Source organism: Dipteris shenzhenensis, chromosome 20 (genome assembly GCF_047967505.1).
Source record: "Dipteris shenzhenensis isolate YYH24624 ecotype China chromosome 20, Dip_SZ_1.0, whole genome shotgun sequence".
Taxonomy (NCBI): domain Eukaryota; kingdom Viridiplantae; phylum Streptophyta; class Polypodiopsida; order Gleicheniales; family Dipteridaceae; genus Dipteris; species Dipteris shenzhenensis.
Window position 1 is genome coordinate 22,201,545 of NC_141615.1, and position 18,785 is coordinate 22,220,329.

The window sequence follows — 18,785 nt, forward strand, 5'->3', positions numbered from 1 at the left end:
CTCATGTGAGGAAGTTCCTCACAGCACGTAGAGCTAAAGGTGTGGAGAATGAGCATGCGTTCCTTCACATCTTTCCCTTGTCATTGGAGGATGCAGCGGATGTATGGTACAGTCAATTTCCTCCGAACCACTTCCAGACGTGGACAGACCTAAGGGAGGAATTCTTACGCACTTTCAAGTTGGAAAAATTTGAACACATGATTGTCCAAGAGTTATTCACTGACACCACGAAGCCTGGAGAGAGCATCTCTGAGATGTACATAAGGATGAGGGTCTTGGCGGCAAAGATGTCGGTGCCACCCAATGACGCCGTCATGAAGGGGTGGTTTTTGAAGGCTTTACCCTCCACCATTGCTATAAGGCTGGTTGACAAACTCCCTGAGCATGCCTCACTACAAGAATTTCTGAGAAAAGCAGTGAACTTTCAACTGAACCGACATAGGGAGAGGGTCTGTTATCTTCATAACACATTCCCTGAATTTGTCAGTGTCTCTGCCACCGATAAATTCCTCTGGCGAAGGCTTCTATAAGCATCCCAAGCTCGGGACTCTTCGTCAAGCTGGAAGAAAGTGTTTCTTAAATTCAGCCTTAAACCCTTCCCAGGTGGTAGGGGCAACTTGATCTTTCTGTTGCTTTATCCACCATCTATCCGCTGCCTCAACAAACATGTGAGTGGTCTCACGGATTTTCTTTAGATCAGATCTAATTTCACAAATGGCGAAGGCTTCTTCCCACTTGTGTAATCAAACCTCGATCCATCAGAACTGTGCTCGGTCATCCGACCAGCGTACTTCTCCGGTCTATAGTTGGCAATATTAGGTACCTTGACCTTCGCACGCTCTGATGAGTGTATACTGGGCTCTAGCTCTGCTGGAGCTTTGCCCTTTTCATTTCTAGATGGTCTAGCCGACAAGACTTACACCATCTCCCTAATTTCATTTTGACCAGCATTCACTTGAAGCTGTTGGTTCATGATCTGCTGTAAAGCATCTTCTAGTACAGAAATCCTACCCACCAGAGTAGGTGTTGTGTGATGGGACACTTGTTGTGTAGACCGTGCTCTAGATTCACTAGGATTCACCCTGGAATCTTGTCCCTCTGCCTCCATTGTTTCAAAAGGGAATATAGTTTTTTTTTTTTTCAGATTCCCCTTTGTTGTACAGGAATAATAAATTGCAACCTCTGCTGTACAGGAAGAAATCGCCTGCAAACTGGAAACTAAAATTTGTGATAGAAAAAAAAAAATTGCTCCCTAGAGTAAATCATCGGAGACGACGCTGAGACCCAAAAATCACCCGTCACTCCTCCTGCTGAACTGAGGGCTTGTTTTCACGCACAGGGCTTCATGCAAAATGATAGGTACAAGCCAGATCGAGTGGTCCAAAATCAGCATAAAAAGGTTCATTGTCAATGTTAAAGCAAATGGCTGGCCCCGGTAGCCACGATGCTTTGAGATCCTCCGGCCTGTGCAAAACGGGAAAATATAGCTTTCGTCTGATCACCTCCGATATACCTATAGCTTTCGTCTGCAGTTACGCAGATTATTCACCCAGCTCTACGTATCGCTTCACTCCAAGAAATCCCGCGCCTGGTGCCGACCCTCCTAAAGTAAGCTATTTCTCACTCAGACACGACACTGTTGTATTGTGCAAACTTTTAAAGGAGTCTGGGACAAGGTTCAGCTCGCTACTAAGTTCGGGGTCAGCACCGCGTTGACCCGAAAGTTCGTGTCTGGTAACTATGACATCGATGTAGCCCACGTAACTGAACTTGTTATCGCCACCTCCACATGAGCACACATCACTGCTCAGCAAACCTGTACTGTTCGTCGTCACATATCCCATTATGAGTCCTCTCCGGAACTATCTAGTATGCTTCGCGTTCGCACCCACGATTTGTTAACTGAGATTTGTGGCTTCTGTAAGAGCTTAAGCTTCTGGCATCAACCACAAGCACGCAAGGCTTGTCCATCAAATAGTCGAAGGTGCGCCATGCCATCACAGCTCATTGTCAGCCTACCCCGCCGCTTTCCCCCTCGTCAAACCTGCACGCTCTGATACCAATTGATAGGATCAATTCCTATCTCTCTCTTGGATTTCGTCAATCACGGGCAAGGAAAAATCACAGGCGATGGCATCACGTATATCCACCCAGCCTTTCTCATGGATCGCATGTCACTACAGATACGTAATTCATTCCTCATGCCTATCCACATGCCCACAACTCCCTAGATGGTTCCCTCTGCCACATGTCATCATTTTAGACCTTTTACTTGGTACACCATTTACCCCTCTTTTGGGGCACAATTTAAAACATTTGCCCCTTGGCATTATTACACATTTAGGTGCACCTAGGCCTTAGCACTCAGAACCACCTAGTCAATGCCATTACACCCTCACCGTGGACCTTGGCAGTTACTTCCCTTGACCATTTAATTTATGCCCATGAAATATTACAAAAGTCAATCATCTAAGAGAAAATGCCCACCGATCTTTCCGAGGTCATGCTATCTCGGCTAGAGCATAACATTTGATGAGGTTCACCTGTCCACTATAGACGAATGGATTAAGGTCAACTCTTAATATGTGAGACTTCAGTGTTTTACCCATTATAGTGACCTCATTACTGCTTGTCCCATTCCACAGTAGAATGCTTTTACTCGACATTGATGTTATCCAATTTTCCTCTAAAATGAAGTTGTTTTGGGCTTCGCTCTTCTTGACACAGTTCAGTTTGAGAATTACACTAGACAAAGTAGTCGGGAATGCATTGTATGGGAAAACACAAGAGAATCGTCAGGCTAATGGTATGACAGAGGCTATGTTTACGTTTCTACTATGCACTCCTTTTTGGGGGGAGAAGCAGAAGGTTTATATTCAGTTTTCAAACAAAGTCATAAATTTTCAATTCTTTAGGTCTGACATTAATGTTCAAGGTTCATTTTTTTTAAAATCAAATAATTCAAGGTTAATGTATTTTATAGTCCAAAATGTATCACCTTTATAGACGCTTTCGTGAACTGACCATCAGCATCCTCCGGCATTAAGTGCAGCCCACACCTTGACAGTTTCTAGAAATGAACATGAAATAAGTTGCTAGAAAATAGAAAAATGGATCAAACAAAGTAGCATCGCAAAGAGTAATTTGTATTTTTTGATTATTTTCAAATTTCATGAACTTTCCAGGACTAGATGTAGGAACTAGAAGATCCTCATTAAAATACACCGACCCTTCTCAGACTGTGGCCAGTATCTGGGCAGATACTATACACACTTTGATGGCCATTTGGGCGAACATTCAGGGAACCTCTAGGACTGCTACTGCTAGGAGGGTTGCTTTTCTCAGAGTCTGGAAGGATTGTCCTTTCTTCTCAGACTCTCCTTCAGGGATGAGGTGGCATTTTCAGCCACCACCTGGGATTTTTGTTTGCTCATTCTGGGCTGTTTTTTTCTCATGCTTGAGATGATGTACTCCCGTACTTGAGCTTGCTCTGCAGTTTTTATTCATACTTAATGAAGTACTTTTCTTGGAAAAAGAAAAAAAAATACACCGACACTCCCTGGTGTAAATAAAGATGTCTTGACCATCGGGTCTAGCAAAAGATTTGACAAACAGTCTGAGCTGCTACTGCTTCCCGCCTATAGTGCTGCTCTCTCAGCCCCCTCCCTCCCTCCCCTCTCTCCTCCCTCCCCTCAGCCCCTTCCCTACCTTCCCTCCCCTGCCTCCCTCAGCCCCCTCCCCGCCCCCCTTTCCTTGCCTCTACCCCTATCTATCCCCGCCCCTACCCACGCCTCTACCCTCGCCTTCCCCACTCCTTTCCCTACCTCTACCCCTGCCCTCTGAGCCCCTACCTCCGCCTACCCTCGCCTCTTCTCCCGCCTCTACACCTGCCTCCCTCGGCCCCCTTCTCCTCTCCCCTACCCCCTCCCCCTTCAGCCCCTACTACTGCCTCCCTATCCCTGCCCCTAGCCTCTCACCTCTCCACGCTTCCTTCAGCCCCTCTCCTCGCCTCCCTGAGCCTCTCTCCACGCCTACCTCAGCCCCTCTCCCTACCTCCCTTTCCTCGCGCCTCTCTATCCCCTCTCCTCCTCTTCCATTCTCCTCCCTCTCTTAGCCTCTCCCCCCCTCCTCCTCTCTATCTCCATCCTAGCCTCCCTCCCCTCAGCCTTCTCCCTCTCCTTCTTAGCAGCATATTAGTCGGACGGGGTTCAACTGTGTCTGTGTCGTCCTTTCCACCTCAATTGACGATGGCTCAGCCTTCATCCAATCCTTGCCCACTTCCACTGGCCACGAAACCATCACATTCCCGAAAACGAGTTGCAGCAACTCAGAAAAGATACATAGCAAGAGAGCTCGACATCGCTCTTTGCTCGCATCCATGGGCCCCACCCTTCCAGGTTATAGGCTAGGGAATGGATGCTCGCCGCTTTACCTAGAGACTTTGCAGGACACCTCATAGATGTTCGTCTGCTTGGTCAAGGTTTCTTTCAGGTTGTTTTTTATTCCCCAGATCCAGTAGGTACAGTGCTTCAGGCCAGCCCTTTAGCACCGAGCTCCAGGAGGATTTTCTTGACGCCCTTCTTGTTGGGTTTTGACCCTGTGGAGGATGGCCAGACGCTTTCACTCTTTTCCAGATTCCCCCAACCTCTCTCAGATGTACCATCGACTCTTATCTTCCATTGGAGCTGCTTTCGGGATAGTCACCGAAATCCCCCCCTTCCTGAGATGCCTTCTTTGGCAGTAGAGGTAGTCAGGTCGGACGGGGTGCCACGTGTTGTTAGGGTCATTGTCTCTGACCCTAACATTATGGATGACCACATCATGCTCCAGCGTCCACATGGCTCATTCTTTAGGCAGAGAGTCGAGATCGCTGGGAGATAGGATCAGTGTAGGATTGCAGGACCCCTGGGCACTTTGCCAAAGATTGCCCAAGGAAGAGAAAAAAGAAAAGGCCTAAAAGGTCCACAGGTGTACAGCCTCATAGCACCACCTCGGCTAGACCTTCTTCACGATCTACTGTACATCCTATCACTTCTCGTGCTGCTAGACCTTCCACCTCTTTCGCATGACCGTCAACCTCTCGTCCTAGACCTTCTTCTACAACGCGAACAAGACCATCAGCACGCCCTATTCTAGTCGCCCCCCGTTGGGTGCCAGCCAGAGTTGTCAAGCCAATTCCACCTCAGGAGGCTACTGATGGCGCCACGAACCATGTCTTACAGGTAGGAGATATTCTTGTCCTAGTTCCGTGTACTGGTGACGTTGCTCCTGTCCCTTCAGATGTTCATGTGAAGGAGCTTTCTCCTATGGAGCAAGCCATTTGCTGAAACCCGTGCCTTACTCCAGGCTAATGCTACTTTTATGGCTGAGCTCCATCAGCAGAGCAGTAGCCTCCTTTCTCTCTTGCCCCTACTTCTTCACCAGGCAAGGGGATTATCGCTTCTACTCCTTCATCCACAGGGATCCTCTGCACACCTACGCAGGAGCATCATTAAGGAATTCTTTTATATGGTGGTTCCCCATCAGGTTCTTGCAGTGGGACCGGGAGTGGATTGATGAAGAGCACCGAGAGAAGAGCATCCCCTTCTTTCGTCACAGAGTAAAAAATGCCAGGAAATTTCAGCTTAGCAGTAGAGGTTGGAGGCCCTCCAAAGCTCCTCATTGGGATAGTTTTCATATTTCAGCAGAGGTGCATAAAAACTTTTGGAGGAAGCTCTGGAAATCCCTCCGGAATAGAAAGATCACTCTCGTCTTTTGGCTTTCTATGCATGGAGGGATTGCAGTGAACATGTGGAGATCTAGGTTTAGGACTGACCCTACTTCTCCCCGATGCCACACAACAGTTGAGTCAGTTCAGCATTGCCTCTGAAATTGCAGATAGGCGAGGACGATCTAGAAGGGTATTGCTAGGATTTTTAGCATATTTCATATCTTAATGACTTGGGGATCAGTGGCATGGTTATCCCTTACTGGCCCTCAGGTGTTTTTCGATGGACATGACTCAGACTCATCCTTCATTATATGACGACTCTGTGGAGTCTTGTTCTCTCTAGGATGTTCCCTTCACTGCTTTCAGAGCTGCTCATTCCTCGGTGGACACATCATGGGAGATTCTGGATAGCATTGCAACTTGGCATATTTGGGGGGCCAGATGTACGGAGGCAATGGAGGGTTCCCAAGTTCACCCCCCCCAATCTATGGCCAGTATATGGACTGATACTATACACACATTGGTGCCCACATGAGACAGCATGTAGGGATCCTCCAGAGCACCTACTACAAGGAGAGGTACTTTTTTCAGAGTTTGGAGAGGATCTCCTTTTTGTGAGTATTTCAGCATGGCATACCTAGAGAGCTAGAGAGGCCTTGGATGGATCCCAGGTCCACCCCTCTCACGCTTTGGCCATTATTTAGACAGATACTATTCATACTATTGGATGACATGCACGGGACTTCACGACCAGCTTCTTCCAAGAGGGCTATATCCCTTAGGGAATGGAGGGGCTCCCCTTTTTTCTCGGAGTCGACCATAGGGTTAAGATGGTACTTTCAGCCTCAGACTTGGTTTATTTCTTGTTCTTGCTCTAAGAAGCTTTCGCCTTGAGCTTGCTCTCACGGATTTTGTTTATACTTAATAGAAGTCCTTAGCTCGAAGGACGGGGAACGGGAATATATATATATATATATATATATAATGTATGTATGTATGTATGTATGTACTGTTATGGATAAATTTGACAAAAGTCAAAGGCATAAATATGTGTGTGTGCTTGTATGTGTGGCAATAGTATAATAAAATATGATGTGCATAAGGTCCAGGGTTGAGGTGGCAGGGCATGACCATGTGCCACCCTTCCACGTAAGGGGACCCATAAGGTGTGTTGTACATAATCCATGGTAGTAATAATATAAAATGATAAGGTGGCATGGATCTTCCATGTACCACCCCTCCACTTAGGCGGCCCCACGCCTGCATTTAGTGAGATATGGCCCAAGGACCATGGGAGAAGTAATATAAAATAGGTGGAGATGGATATTATATTAGATTATTCTCTCCATGTAGGATAGGCCCATGTGGAGGGGGTGTAGAAAGTCCAAGAATATAAGTTAAATAATGGGAAAGTAGGATGAGGTGGCAAGATTCCTTGTGCCAACCCTCCACTTGTCCTCCTAGATGTTTAAACGTATTATAAAATTGGGAAGAGACCAAGGGAGTATCTTAGACTTGGGTTTAGACTTGGGATATAGGGGTTGATTTATGTGAAAAAATGAGGCAAAGGGTTGTTGCACACAATTGAAGCCAAGCGCTTGTCAAAGGAGTAAGGAGAGAGATATTTCAGATTTCTAGATCAGTCCCTCAAGGATGCGTAGATGTTTGAACGTATTATAAAATTGGGAAGAGACCAAGGAAGTATCTTAGACTTGGGATATGGGGTTGATTTATGTGAAAAAATGAGACAAAGGCTTGTCGCACACAATTGAGAGTGCATAACCGCCTAGCCCACATGGGAGACTCTTCCACACACACCATGCATGTGGGAGGATGCATTTATTGGGAGAGACTCCCTCTCTTGGCTATAAAAGGAGGGAGCTATTCCTTAATGGGACACGCTCATTCTTGTAAAGCCACCTTTTGTCTAGCAAGGATGTTCCTTCTTCTGTATTACTTCTACTATTGCAGCCAAGAAGGCAGCTTGTTGACTTTTTTCTGCATCTTTCTTCTCTTTCCATTGCTGGATAATGCAGATGAGATCTTCTTCTGAATATTCATCCGGTGCCTGTGCATCTGGGAATGCTTGCTGAGCTGCTTCTGAGTCTTCTCTCTCTTCTGTAAAGGTGCAGTCTTGGACTATAATGGCTTCTTTGTGTTCTTGGACCATAGCAACTTGTTCTAAGTTGTCTATTGGTTTGATCTGGTAAGTTGTTTCTTCCTTGCATGGGACTACCACAAAACCTCCATTCATATGCAATGCTAGCCAGGAAAGAGAAAAACATACTGGAACATGCTTAGAGAGAAAATTCATACCTAGTAACTCATCATAACCTTGGGAGTCCATTTGGTACCAATCAATTTCTGCATTTTGTCCCATGATACTGATTGGGAATTTTCTTGAGATCAAATAAGATTTTATAGTACCACCTCCTACAGTTCTGCCCTTTAAAACCTTGTTCTTTGGAACTTTATTCCAAAACTTTTCAGGAATGGCATTGTATTTGCAAAGATTTGATTCTACTCCTGAATTTACGAATGCTGTCAACTCATATGGTTCATACCCAGGAGGGTGCATCATGATTTTTATCCTCATGATCTTTTTTCCCCCATTGTCTTGATTAGTCTTCATCATATCTTTTAGCAGATCTCCAGAAGTAAGCTTTAGAGTTGGCTTTTCTGGTTTTTGGATTGTCTCTGCCTTCAAACTGCGTAATCTGCACACTTACTCCTTTCATTTGCTTCTCAACTTCTTCCACATGCTTAGGAAGTGAGCTAAATGCTGTTGATAATACATTGATTTGATTTGCTATTGAAGATTCATGTGGGAGATCTCTTACTATTCTTTGCTGTTGGAGTTGCTCTGCTCTATGTTGTTCTCCTTGAGGCTTTGCAAACATTGCTTGTGCTTCAATATCTGGGGGATGGGTAGAGCCAAGGAGTGCTTCCAATTTGTCATAATGAGAAGGCGCCAATGTTGCTGCCGGATGGGCTTGATGTCCTCTATGGAGAAATGAAGGACCATGAATAAATGGAGGATTTTTTAGAGGATCTTTACCTTTATCTTTATAGGAATAATGGAAAACTGAAGGCAATTTTTCCCCTGCCTCTGCCTCTTCCTCTTTGGTGAGAATGCCTAGGAGGCTGCTCTTCTTCTTCTTCTATCTCTTCAAGCATCTCCATAGCTGCATACATAAACTGGTCTTCGTCTTCACTGGTGAATAGCTCATGCAAGTCAGCATAAGATAAGCATTTAGATGTGTCTGATTCAGATATTTCATACACAGAATCATCTGAGCTAGCTTGTGAAATTATCTCCCATGCTTCAGGCTGACGAGCAATGGAGAAAAAACTTTTGATTTGCCTTTCTTGCTTTGTGCCTGCCTTTTGGGGACATTTATTGGCAAAATTCCCTCTTTTGCCACAAACAAAACATTTACCTCCTCCTACCCTATTGAAATATTTGCGGCGTCTTGCATACCTTTTTGGGCATCGAAAGTTGGAGGATCTCCATTTAAATTTTTTGAACCTTGGGCGCTTCACTTGGTGACAATTGCATCTCTTGTTTTTGTATCTTCTTTCTGATTTTGGCTATTTCCTACAAAACTGATCCTGGCCTAATACATCACAAACCTTTGTGGAAAACATTTATTTCTTTAATCTTTTCTGAAGAAGGTGCTCTGAGCATTGTGTTTTCAGGATCACTTGAACAAAATGAAAAGATTTGCAAATGTGAAATCTTCCATAGTCTTTTGTACCTCTATCGGTTGCCCATTGATATTTACCAGTTTTGTTTGAGATTCTATCCTCGTCAAAATTGCATCTCCCAAATTCAGTGGAAGAGAATAAAGATATTGCCTTTTTGATGGAGTATCAGAAAACAATCCGGCACGATAAACTAACTTTTGTATGTAGCAATTATATTCATCAAGCAGGGATATGTCACATAGCTTTTGTGCCGCAAATTCCTTAGCTGCTTGCTAGGAATCATCAGCCATTGTCGACAAAAACTGATTTGCGTTGGCAGAGATTATAGCATCTGGGGCATTAGGGATATTACCATTCATGCTGGACAATAATTGCTCCTTGATGTTGTCAGGCATCCATTCCCACCAGTTGCCAAGGCTTCCTGCGAAACCTCGTGTGGCTTCTGTGGCTGCTGCTCTGGGATCCCAATGGTATACTTCTGTTAAGCCTTGCATAAAACCATACAAAACTTTGAGAGTATCTTTGGTCATTTGTGGCGTCAGGCAATCCAGATCAATCATATACCCTAGGAAATTCTTAGGATTTAAGGATTGTTGCATAGGAGGGCCGCCTCCATTGCGTACTTGAAATTCACTACCGACAACATGAGATCCTGGTGCTCCTTGGAATGCCGTTCTTTTGCCTTTCCAGGCTCTGCTAGTAGATGCCTAAGACATCTCTGTATCATATTCTTCTTTGAATGGCATGCAATCTTGGAGGGAGGAGTCTAGTTCCTCAAAGAAAGGAGAATATTCTAGAATCTGTGGTGCTGACTCTTCAGGCAGAGGAGCTGGAAGGTACTCTAGAGGGACTCTCTACGGGGGAAGGAAATGCTGGGGAGGAAAAGGATGAGGATTTGTGCACTGGTATCCCCATATCCATAATGGTTCAGTTTTTGGATCTGAAACAGTATCTAATGTATAATAATCTTCCATAGGCCATGGGTCAGGACTACTGGACCTGCCATCACTATATCTCTCATTCCAAGATGAATAGTGTAATTCATGGTCAGAGTTTGGGCTGTTCCCATCGGAGTCGTAATCCCAGATTGGCCAGGCGTTGAGCCTTTGGGTAATATCATCTGAAAGAGTGGACGGGCCTGGCTCAAAATATTGCTTCTGAGTAGAAACAAGTGCAGGATATGTAGTGTAAGTGGGCACTATGCTTTTAGTCTGCGGAGGGAATACCAAAGGGGAACTATAGTCAATGATGGGTGACTCACTATCCAATCCTGGAGTAGGCATAAACCTTTGTTTGTAGAAAGGCTTGACAGTATATTCAAGGGGTTGCCATAGGAGAGCTTCTTTTTCTGCAAAGAAGTTTTTTAGAGGTGGTGGCATTGAAACGGCCAGAATTGCTTCTGGGGCTTCTACCACCCATTCTTGGTCACCTGTGGTTGGCAATATTCTTTTAAAATTCTTCCAGAAATTCTTGGGTGAAGCGAATGCCTTTGCGGGGGGATCAAACATTTAAAAATCCTTCCTCTGCTGTGGTTTAAAATTAACAGGAATAGGACTTACCTTTGTGGGACATAAGACTTGTATGTCGGAGAGGCTTGGTAGCTGCCACTTGTATCTGCGGCTCTGTTACTGCAGATACTGTATGTACTACAAGAGGCTGAACATTTTGAGGCCCCAAGTCGTTGATCTTGTTTGCTACTTGGGCTAATGTACCTTTGAGCTCTTTCACGTCTCTTGCGATTTGATCTAGGCACTCTTGGACCATCTAGTTGTGCAAGTTGCACCAATTTAGTTGATGGTTTGCCAAAGGCTAAGCTGCTTCTTTTTGTACTACTGCAAATGGAGAAAACACAGCTTTATCGGATCCTTCATGGGTTAAGCTTTTCAAAGGAATAGTTTTTGGCCATTTCTGATCCTCAAATTCTAGGGACCTAAACATCATCATATCTTGGGAGGTGCTTGCACTACTGATGACTTTGTTAAAATTGCTTCAATTCTATGGCATGTCATTTACTGCAACATGCTTTCTATAACGAAGTGATGCATCAGAACCATGATCTTCTCCAGGCGGTTGCTCAGGGCAAAGATTTAGACTAAGGTGCTTCGCCGCCATTTTTGCTTTATTTTTAAAACTGTAAATCCCATGCGAGTCAGATTCTTGAATCAAAAGAGGGAACTGTTTAGGATCTGATTCAGAGTTGACGGCTTCATAGTCTATCTCCCATTGGGATGGTAAAACCACATCATCATATTTAAACGGTACTACATCTCCATGAGATTGTCCATACAGAATGCATTCAACTTTGTTAGGAACATTTCTTGCGATAGGATTTATCGTATTCACCAAGAAACAGCATTCAACTTTGTTAGGAACATTTCTTGGGATAGGATTTATCGTATTCACCAAGAAACAGCAAGACCAGATGTGGATAGCAACAAACTCAGATGAGGGTTTCATATCTAGACCTTTTACCTCAACATATAACCTAATGGCAGTACTCATGTGTGGATCATATAAAGACATTTTGAAATTTGGATATATATTTTTTTGAAAAAACAGTGCTGATTATATTACTTCAAAAACAAGATACAGGAGGTCAGTTTTGCAACTGACGGGGCTGCGTTCACAAATCGGACGCAGCCCAAAAAGGAAACAAAAAGCTCTCTCTCACGGAGGGATCAGGCGAGTGTGAATGAATAGCCAGAGAGGTGGTGAATAGCGCCACTAAAGGCCCTGAGAAGTATGCGCGAAGAAGAGGCCCTGCGTATCCCAATCACGGAGGAATCGGCTCCGCTTCTCCCGGCCAGCCCGGGAATCTCCCTGTATCTGGTCCCACTGGCCTCTGACTGTGTGTATAATCTCACTCCAGATATCGGTCATGACCTGGGCAGTCGAAAGAGAGGTGCCACCAAGTATCTGCGCGTAGCGCGAGGTCCAAATGTGCCATCCAACGATGCTGCTAATAATCTCCCAGACTGGCTGCCTCTCCTGAGATCCTGTGTCAGCCTCTGCCAGGTGCGGCGGAATGCCCTCTAGCGGCCCCCAAGTCCCCTGTGTGATAAGGAACATGGGGTCCTGCGGGCCTGCCTCGAACAACTGATGAAAGCCAGGTGTGGTGCTGCTCCAGCAGAACGCGCCCCAAGTGATCAAACCTAGCTCCGGTGCTGCGCGAGTAAGGATCCCGAAGGTCCACCTCCACACTTCCTGGGCACGAGTGCAGCTCCACAGGCAGTGTTTTGGTGACTCCTCGTCCTCATGACAGATCTGACAAAGTCCATCCTGCCGCAACCAGCTCCCCACTGGAAGACCCTTGTGGGCGAGTAGCCAAAGGAAGTAGGAAATCTTCCGCGGCTGCCAGCTCTCCCACAAGGCCTTCCAGAAGGCCTGCAAAAATAGCCTGGAGATACCCTGAGCATACCAACTGGGCCGCTGGGTGGGCGGGCGGCTCTGCATCCTCCCAAGAACTCTCCTGCCCAATGTGGTGCTATAAGCGAAGAAAGGGGTCGGCCCCTGGCCTGCCGTAACCTCTGGCCATCTCCACTCACCTGGGTCCCAATCAAGCTCTGACAAGGCCCACCCCTCCCAAAGCCAGAGTCGCCATAACTGCAGCTGATCCTGCTCTATACTAGGATCTGTCCGCCAAACCTTCCCCATGAGGCCTACAACCCGAACCCTCTGCCACAGGAGAAGGGGATCAATGAGCACACCCTCTCTCCTGAGTCGGCCGTCTCCCAAAACCGCGAAGAAGGAAATAGAGGAGTGGTCCAACCGGCCTGCAACCACCAGTGGGATGCCACGGGGGGTGAACTGTCCAAGCCAACGGTCATCACCAGGCATGAGGATCTGAATCTCAGGTGGAGCTAGCCAACCGGCAGGAATCGCTCCGTCTATCTCTGTGCGTCTCCCCTGAGCTCCACGGACACCTCCAACTGCGGCCGCTAGAGCAGCGGTCTCCAAGTGTCTGTAGGTGTCCCTCCAAACTCGAAGGGACCGGGCTGGCCCCCGCATCCAACTGTCCCACATGATATGTGACCTCTCCCCCAACTGAAGGCCCAAGACATCTCTGACCTGATTGTTCCAGATGAGCGGCTGGCGGTCAATCTCCTCCTGACAGCTAGGAGGGGACTGGATGAGACTCAGACGGAGTCGCCTCCAAACCAAGAGCAGGCTACCAATGAGCGGGGAGCGCGAGTGAGTGAGCGGTGCAGAGGTGAAGATCCACCGAAGGGACAGTAGCCACTCTCCACCTCGGCGCGGGACGCAAGAACCGATCCCCTGCTGAAATAACATCTTCCACGTCTGCCCCCCCGGGGTCAAACCGCGGATAACTAACTTGCCCAGCAGGGCCTGACTCTGAAGCTCAGGATCAATGACCCCCAAGCCACCCTCAGCCTGCGAAAGAATGACTGTCTGCCAGGCTACCCTGGCTCTGGTATCTCTGAGGCCATCCCCCCCAGACCACAGGAAATTCCGAACCAACCTCCTGAGCTGTGCCACACTGGATCTCCAGAAGCACCAACAGGAGGCCACATACCAGGCCGTGACCAGGAGAACCTGGTTGACTACAAGAGCACGTCCTGCAAGAGAGAGCTTAGCAGTGCTCCAGAAAGCCAGCTTCCGTCAAATGGAATCTAGCACCGGGAGAAACTGCTGAGCTGGCGTGATGTCCAGGCCAACCTGAAAGCCGAGATATCTAGCTGTGTGTCCCCGTGGGATCCATCTGAAACCCAAAAATCTCCCCCACTGTGAGCATGCCCCAGGGTTTGTGAGAAAATCAACTGATTTGTTCCAGTTGATTTTCGCACCGGTTGCCGAGCAGAAGACCTCTAAGGCCAACCTCACCCTCTCCAGCATCATCTCATCATCCTGAACATACAGTGCTGTATCATCTGCATACTCCGAGTCCAGGAGCTCCGTATCCTCCCTGATGGGAAGGTGAACACCCCGGATCTCGGTCGACCTCGCCCGAAGGTAGTATGTCATCGCCTCGGCGAAGAAGAGAAACAGGTAAGGAGCGAGGGGGCAACCCTGACGCACTAATCTCTCCAAACAAAATCGCTCTCCCATCCTGCCGCTGATCATGACCCTGCTGGAAGCTGTCCTGTATAGCGCTGAGATACCCTGAATCCATCCTACTGGGAATCCTAGTCTCTCCAAAGTACCTTCCAAGAATGACCAGTCCACTCGATCGTAGGCCTTCTCAAAGTCGAGAAGTAGGATGGCTAAGTGCGACCCACTGTGCTGAGCCCACTCCGCCGCCTCTGAGAAGGTGAAGACATTATCCAGGATACTGTGATCCTGGACAAAGCCTGTCTGAGTGTCATGAATAAGGTCAGGTAGTAGAGGCCGAACTCTGGCGCTGATCATCTTGGCAAGGATTTTGTAGGCAGTGGTGAGGAGAGTGATCGGGCGCCACTGACAGATCTCCTGTCGGTCTCCTCCCTTCGGGATGAGGCAAATCAATCCCGAAGAGAGGCTCTCTGGCATATGTCCGCTGCTGAAAATCCTCTGTAGGGCTGCTAGGAGGGGCTGATGGATCTGATCCCAGAAAGAAGTGAAGAAAGCGCGAGAGAGCCCATCCTCGCTAGGGCATTTCTGCCCATCGATGGCCATCAAGGCCTCTTGCATCTCGACAGTAGTGAACAATGCCATCAACGTCGCCTGCATGCTGGGCTGAACAAGGGGGGGAATATGCCTCCACACCTCCTCGCGGGAACGTCTAGTGCGAGGGGCAAGCTGCTCCTGCTGAAAAAGAGTCCTGTAGAAGTCGGTAGCCAACCCCAAGACCTCTTTCGGATCAGTAACGATGTGCCCCTTCGCTGTCCTAAGACTCCGGAGCTGATCACCTGCTGCCCTCTGGCCATGCGTCCTGAAGAACGCTCTGCTCATCCGGTCACCCTTCCGAGTCCAGTAGGAGAGGGAGGCGTGATAAGAAAACTCTGAGCGGCGCTGGAGGGTCTCCTCAAGAAGGGCTTTGGCTCGAAGGGCCTGGATCCGAAGCTCCTCCGAACCCGGAGCTGCCTGCTGGAGTCGCTGAATGGAGGCGAGGTCCCTATGAAGAGCTCTCTCTCTGCCCCACCACTCCTGGCGAACCTGAAGGGCTACGAGCTGGCAAATCTGGCTGGACTCCTGCAAAGCCTGAGCCACCGACTCTACCAGATCCATGCACTCGCCCCAATCTCTGTCCCAAAGGCTATCGATACTAATGCGCACCTCCTCCCTAGAGAAAATGGAATCGGGAATCCTGTACGAATGGGGAGGAAGGGACTGAGCTGCCGAGTCTAGTGATAAGAGCACAGGCGCGTGGTCAGAGAGTGTCGTCCCTGGCACTATACCTACCTGACCACCTCTGCTGATGGCCCAATCACTGACATAAAATCTGTCCAGTCTCTCCAGGAGTCTGCCTCCTTCCCTGCGGAAGCCCCACGAGAAGTCCAAGCTCCCGTGCCATCGGCGGAAGGACGGGTCTCTCCAGCTGTCCCTACCTCCTGTCGCGAAGATAAAGGAGTCCCAAGCGGACTGCTCTGCCTGAGCTATACCTGTAAACTCTGGTCCTCTGCCTTGCTGGTCCTCCAAAGTCTCCAGATTGTTGAAGTCACCTCCAACAATCCATGAATCCATGTCTGGGAGAATCTCTGTGAGTGTCCTCCAGAAAGTGGCTCTGCAACGGAGGTCTGTGGGTGCATAGATGTTGAGGATTCCTATTTTGGAGCCCTCCAACTCTAGGCCAACCCAAAGCGCATGGCCTGGGATCAACGTACCATGACCAAAAACTCCCTGGGCAATCGACTCGCAAACGAAAGTACAGACACCGCCACTCCTCCCCTGTGCACCGATGGAGGGCTCCCAATAACTGTGAGAGCGCCCAGGGAGGATCTTCCCGCAGCTACGGGAATGGGCCACTGAAAGCTTATGCTCTTGGAGCAAGAGTAAATCCAAGCGACCAATCACTGCTGGCTGAAGTTCCTGTCTCAAGATGAGCTTCCTAGGACCACGGGTGCCAGAAGAATGAAACCCGTTTACGTTCCAGGAGACAAGGTGTAAGCTCATGGTGAGGACTGGTAGGCTGCGAACAATTGTCTGCTCGCGGCTGATGTCGATGAAGAAGCTGGCATTTCAGAATGAAGGCGCTGACGCTTTTGAGAGGGTTTGGAGGGGGAGCGTTCTGCCCGTTCTTCAAAACTTTTAGCAAAGGCGTGAGGCCTTTAGTGCCCTGGACAAACGCTTTCTCGAGCCAACTCGAGATCTCTGAGGTAGTCATCCCGTAGAAGGCTCGGAGTTTCTGAGGAGTCCAGGCTCTGACATCCTGGGGAAGGGGCCACGACAGAGGGGGCCTGAGGATCACAATCAATCTGAAGCGCTTGGCGGCGCAACGCCACTACAGGCGCACGTCACCCTCGGACCACTGAGTCTCGAGAAGCTGTCCACCTGACGGGCCTATCCAGGAGCAAATCTGAGCGTGCGTCTGCTCTCTGAGAGCCTCCCAGACCGAGTCGTCTGTCCAAGTCTAGGTGCCATCGCTGAGAAAGGTGAAAGCAAAGCTAGGGCCATTCCTTGGGGCCAAGGCTGCGATCTTCCCATCCGCCCCTTTACGAAGCAGGAAGATACTAATGTCGAGGCAAGCAGGGTCGAGGCAAGCAGCAGGGAAGGTGTAAAGAATAAGGGAGAGAGATAGGAGACTCCAGTTCAGCTTTCTTCACAACACACAAAAGAGAGAGGACACAAGGTTGGAGGGTGAAGCCTTTCTTCACTTTTTGCACACAACAACAATACAATAGAAGAGGGAAATACCCTATATGTCAAACCCTAGAATACGTGGTTCATATGTGAACCCAAACCAAAAACATACGTGGTAGTCTAACTACACCACGAGTACAACTAACATAGGCGGTGACATAAATGACTATAGGTTGGAGGGTGAAGCCTTTCTTCACTTTTTGCACACAACAACAATACAATAGAAGAGGGAAATACCCTATATGTCAAACCCTAGAATACGTGGTTCATATGTGAACCCAAACCAAAAACATACGTGGTAGTCTAACTACACCACGAGTACAACTAACATAGGCGGTGACATAAATGATAGTCATCCAGGAGATATATCGGGGGTAGAGCTTGATATCTCAACACTCCCCCTCAAGCTCAAATCCATCTCACGTACACCAAGCAAGCTCCTAAATCTGCGAAGCTTCTCGGTACCCAATGCCTTCGTAAAAATATCAGCCACCTGCTCCTCAGTGCTGACATAGACAAGATCAATCTCACCAACTAGAACCTTCTCTCTCACAAAGTGATAATGCACCTCAATGTGCTTCGTTCTAGCATGATAAACTGGGTTATTAGCAAGCATGATGCTGCTAATGTTGTCACAATGAATGACAACTGCTGCATGAACTGACTGTCCCATATCTGCAAGTAGCTTCCGTAACCAAGCTACCTCACATGCAGCCATTGCTGCACCCCTGTACTCAGCCTCTGTGCTCGACAAGGCAACTGTTGGCTGCTTCTTGCTGCTCCAACTGATGGCACCACTCCCAAGGGAAAACATAAAACCACTAGTAGATCTCCTGTCTGAGACACTACCAGCCCAGTCAGCATCTGTGTATCCATGTACCTGTAATGCACACCCAGCTTCATAAAACAGTCCATAATGCAATGTGGACTTCACATACCGCAGTATGCGCCTAGCCGCATCCAAGTGTGGCTTCCTCGGTGCCTGCATAAACTGACTCACCAGCCCCACAGCATAGCTCAAATCTGGTCTGGTTATAGTCATGTAAATCAAGCTACCTACTATGCGCCTGTACATAGTAATATCTTCAAGAAGCTCACCTGTCTCTGCATTGAGCTTCACATTCTGCTCCAATGGAACAGAGATAGGCTTACAGCCTGTCATCCCATATTTGGACAGCATGTCCAAACCGTATTGCCTTTGCAACAGCCATATCCCACTCGGGGATCTAATAACCTCAATGCCCAAGAAGTAACGCAGCTCTCCCAAATCCTTCATCTCAAATTTTTGCTTCAACAGCAGCTTCACTTCATTAATGTCTGCATCACTATCACCTGTAATAATCAAGTCATCAACATAGATGACTACAAGCACAATCCCTCTGTTTGTCCTTTTCACATAAAGTGAAAAATCTGAATTGGAAATCTGAAATCCAATAGTGACAAGATATTGCCCTATCTTGTCTGACCATGCCCTCGGCGCCTGTTTTAAGCCATACAAGGCTTTGCGCAACCTGCATACAAAATCGGGGTGTGAATTATCCTCATAACCTTCTGGCTGCATCATATAAACCTCTTCCTGCAAATCACCATGCAAGAAGGCATTTTTCACATCCATCTGATGCAAAGACCA

At 47.7% G+C, this 18,785-nt stretch overlaps 1 protein-coding gene across 1 annotated transcript in view; it reads right to left on the reverse strand.

The window, feature by feature from the left end:
- Positions 1 to 18,785, reverse strand: part of LOC147889416 (uncharacterized) — a 207,297-nt gene that overhangs the window by 79,806 nt on the left and 108,706 nt on the right. The window contains exon 11 of the mRNA XM_087391248.1: positions 2,999 to 3,070. Coding sequence (XP_087247374.1) covers positions 2,999 to 3,070 — 72 coding nt within the window. The remainder of the gene's footprint in view (positions 1 to 2,998; positions 3,071 to 18,785) is intronic.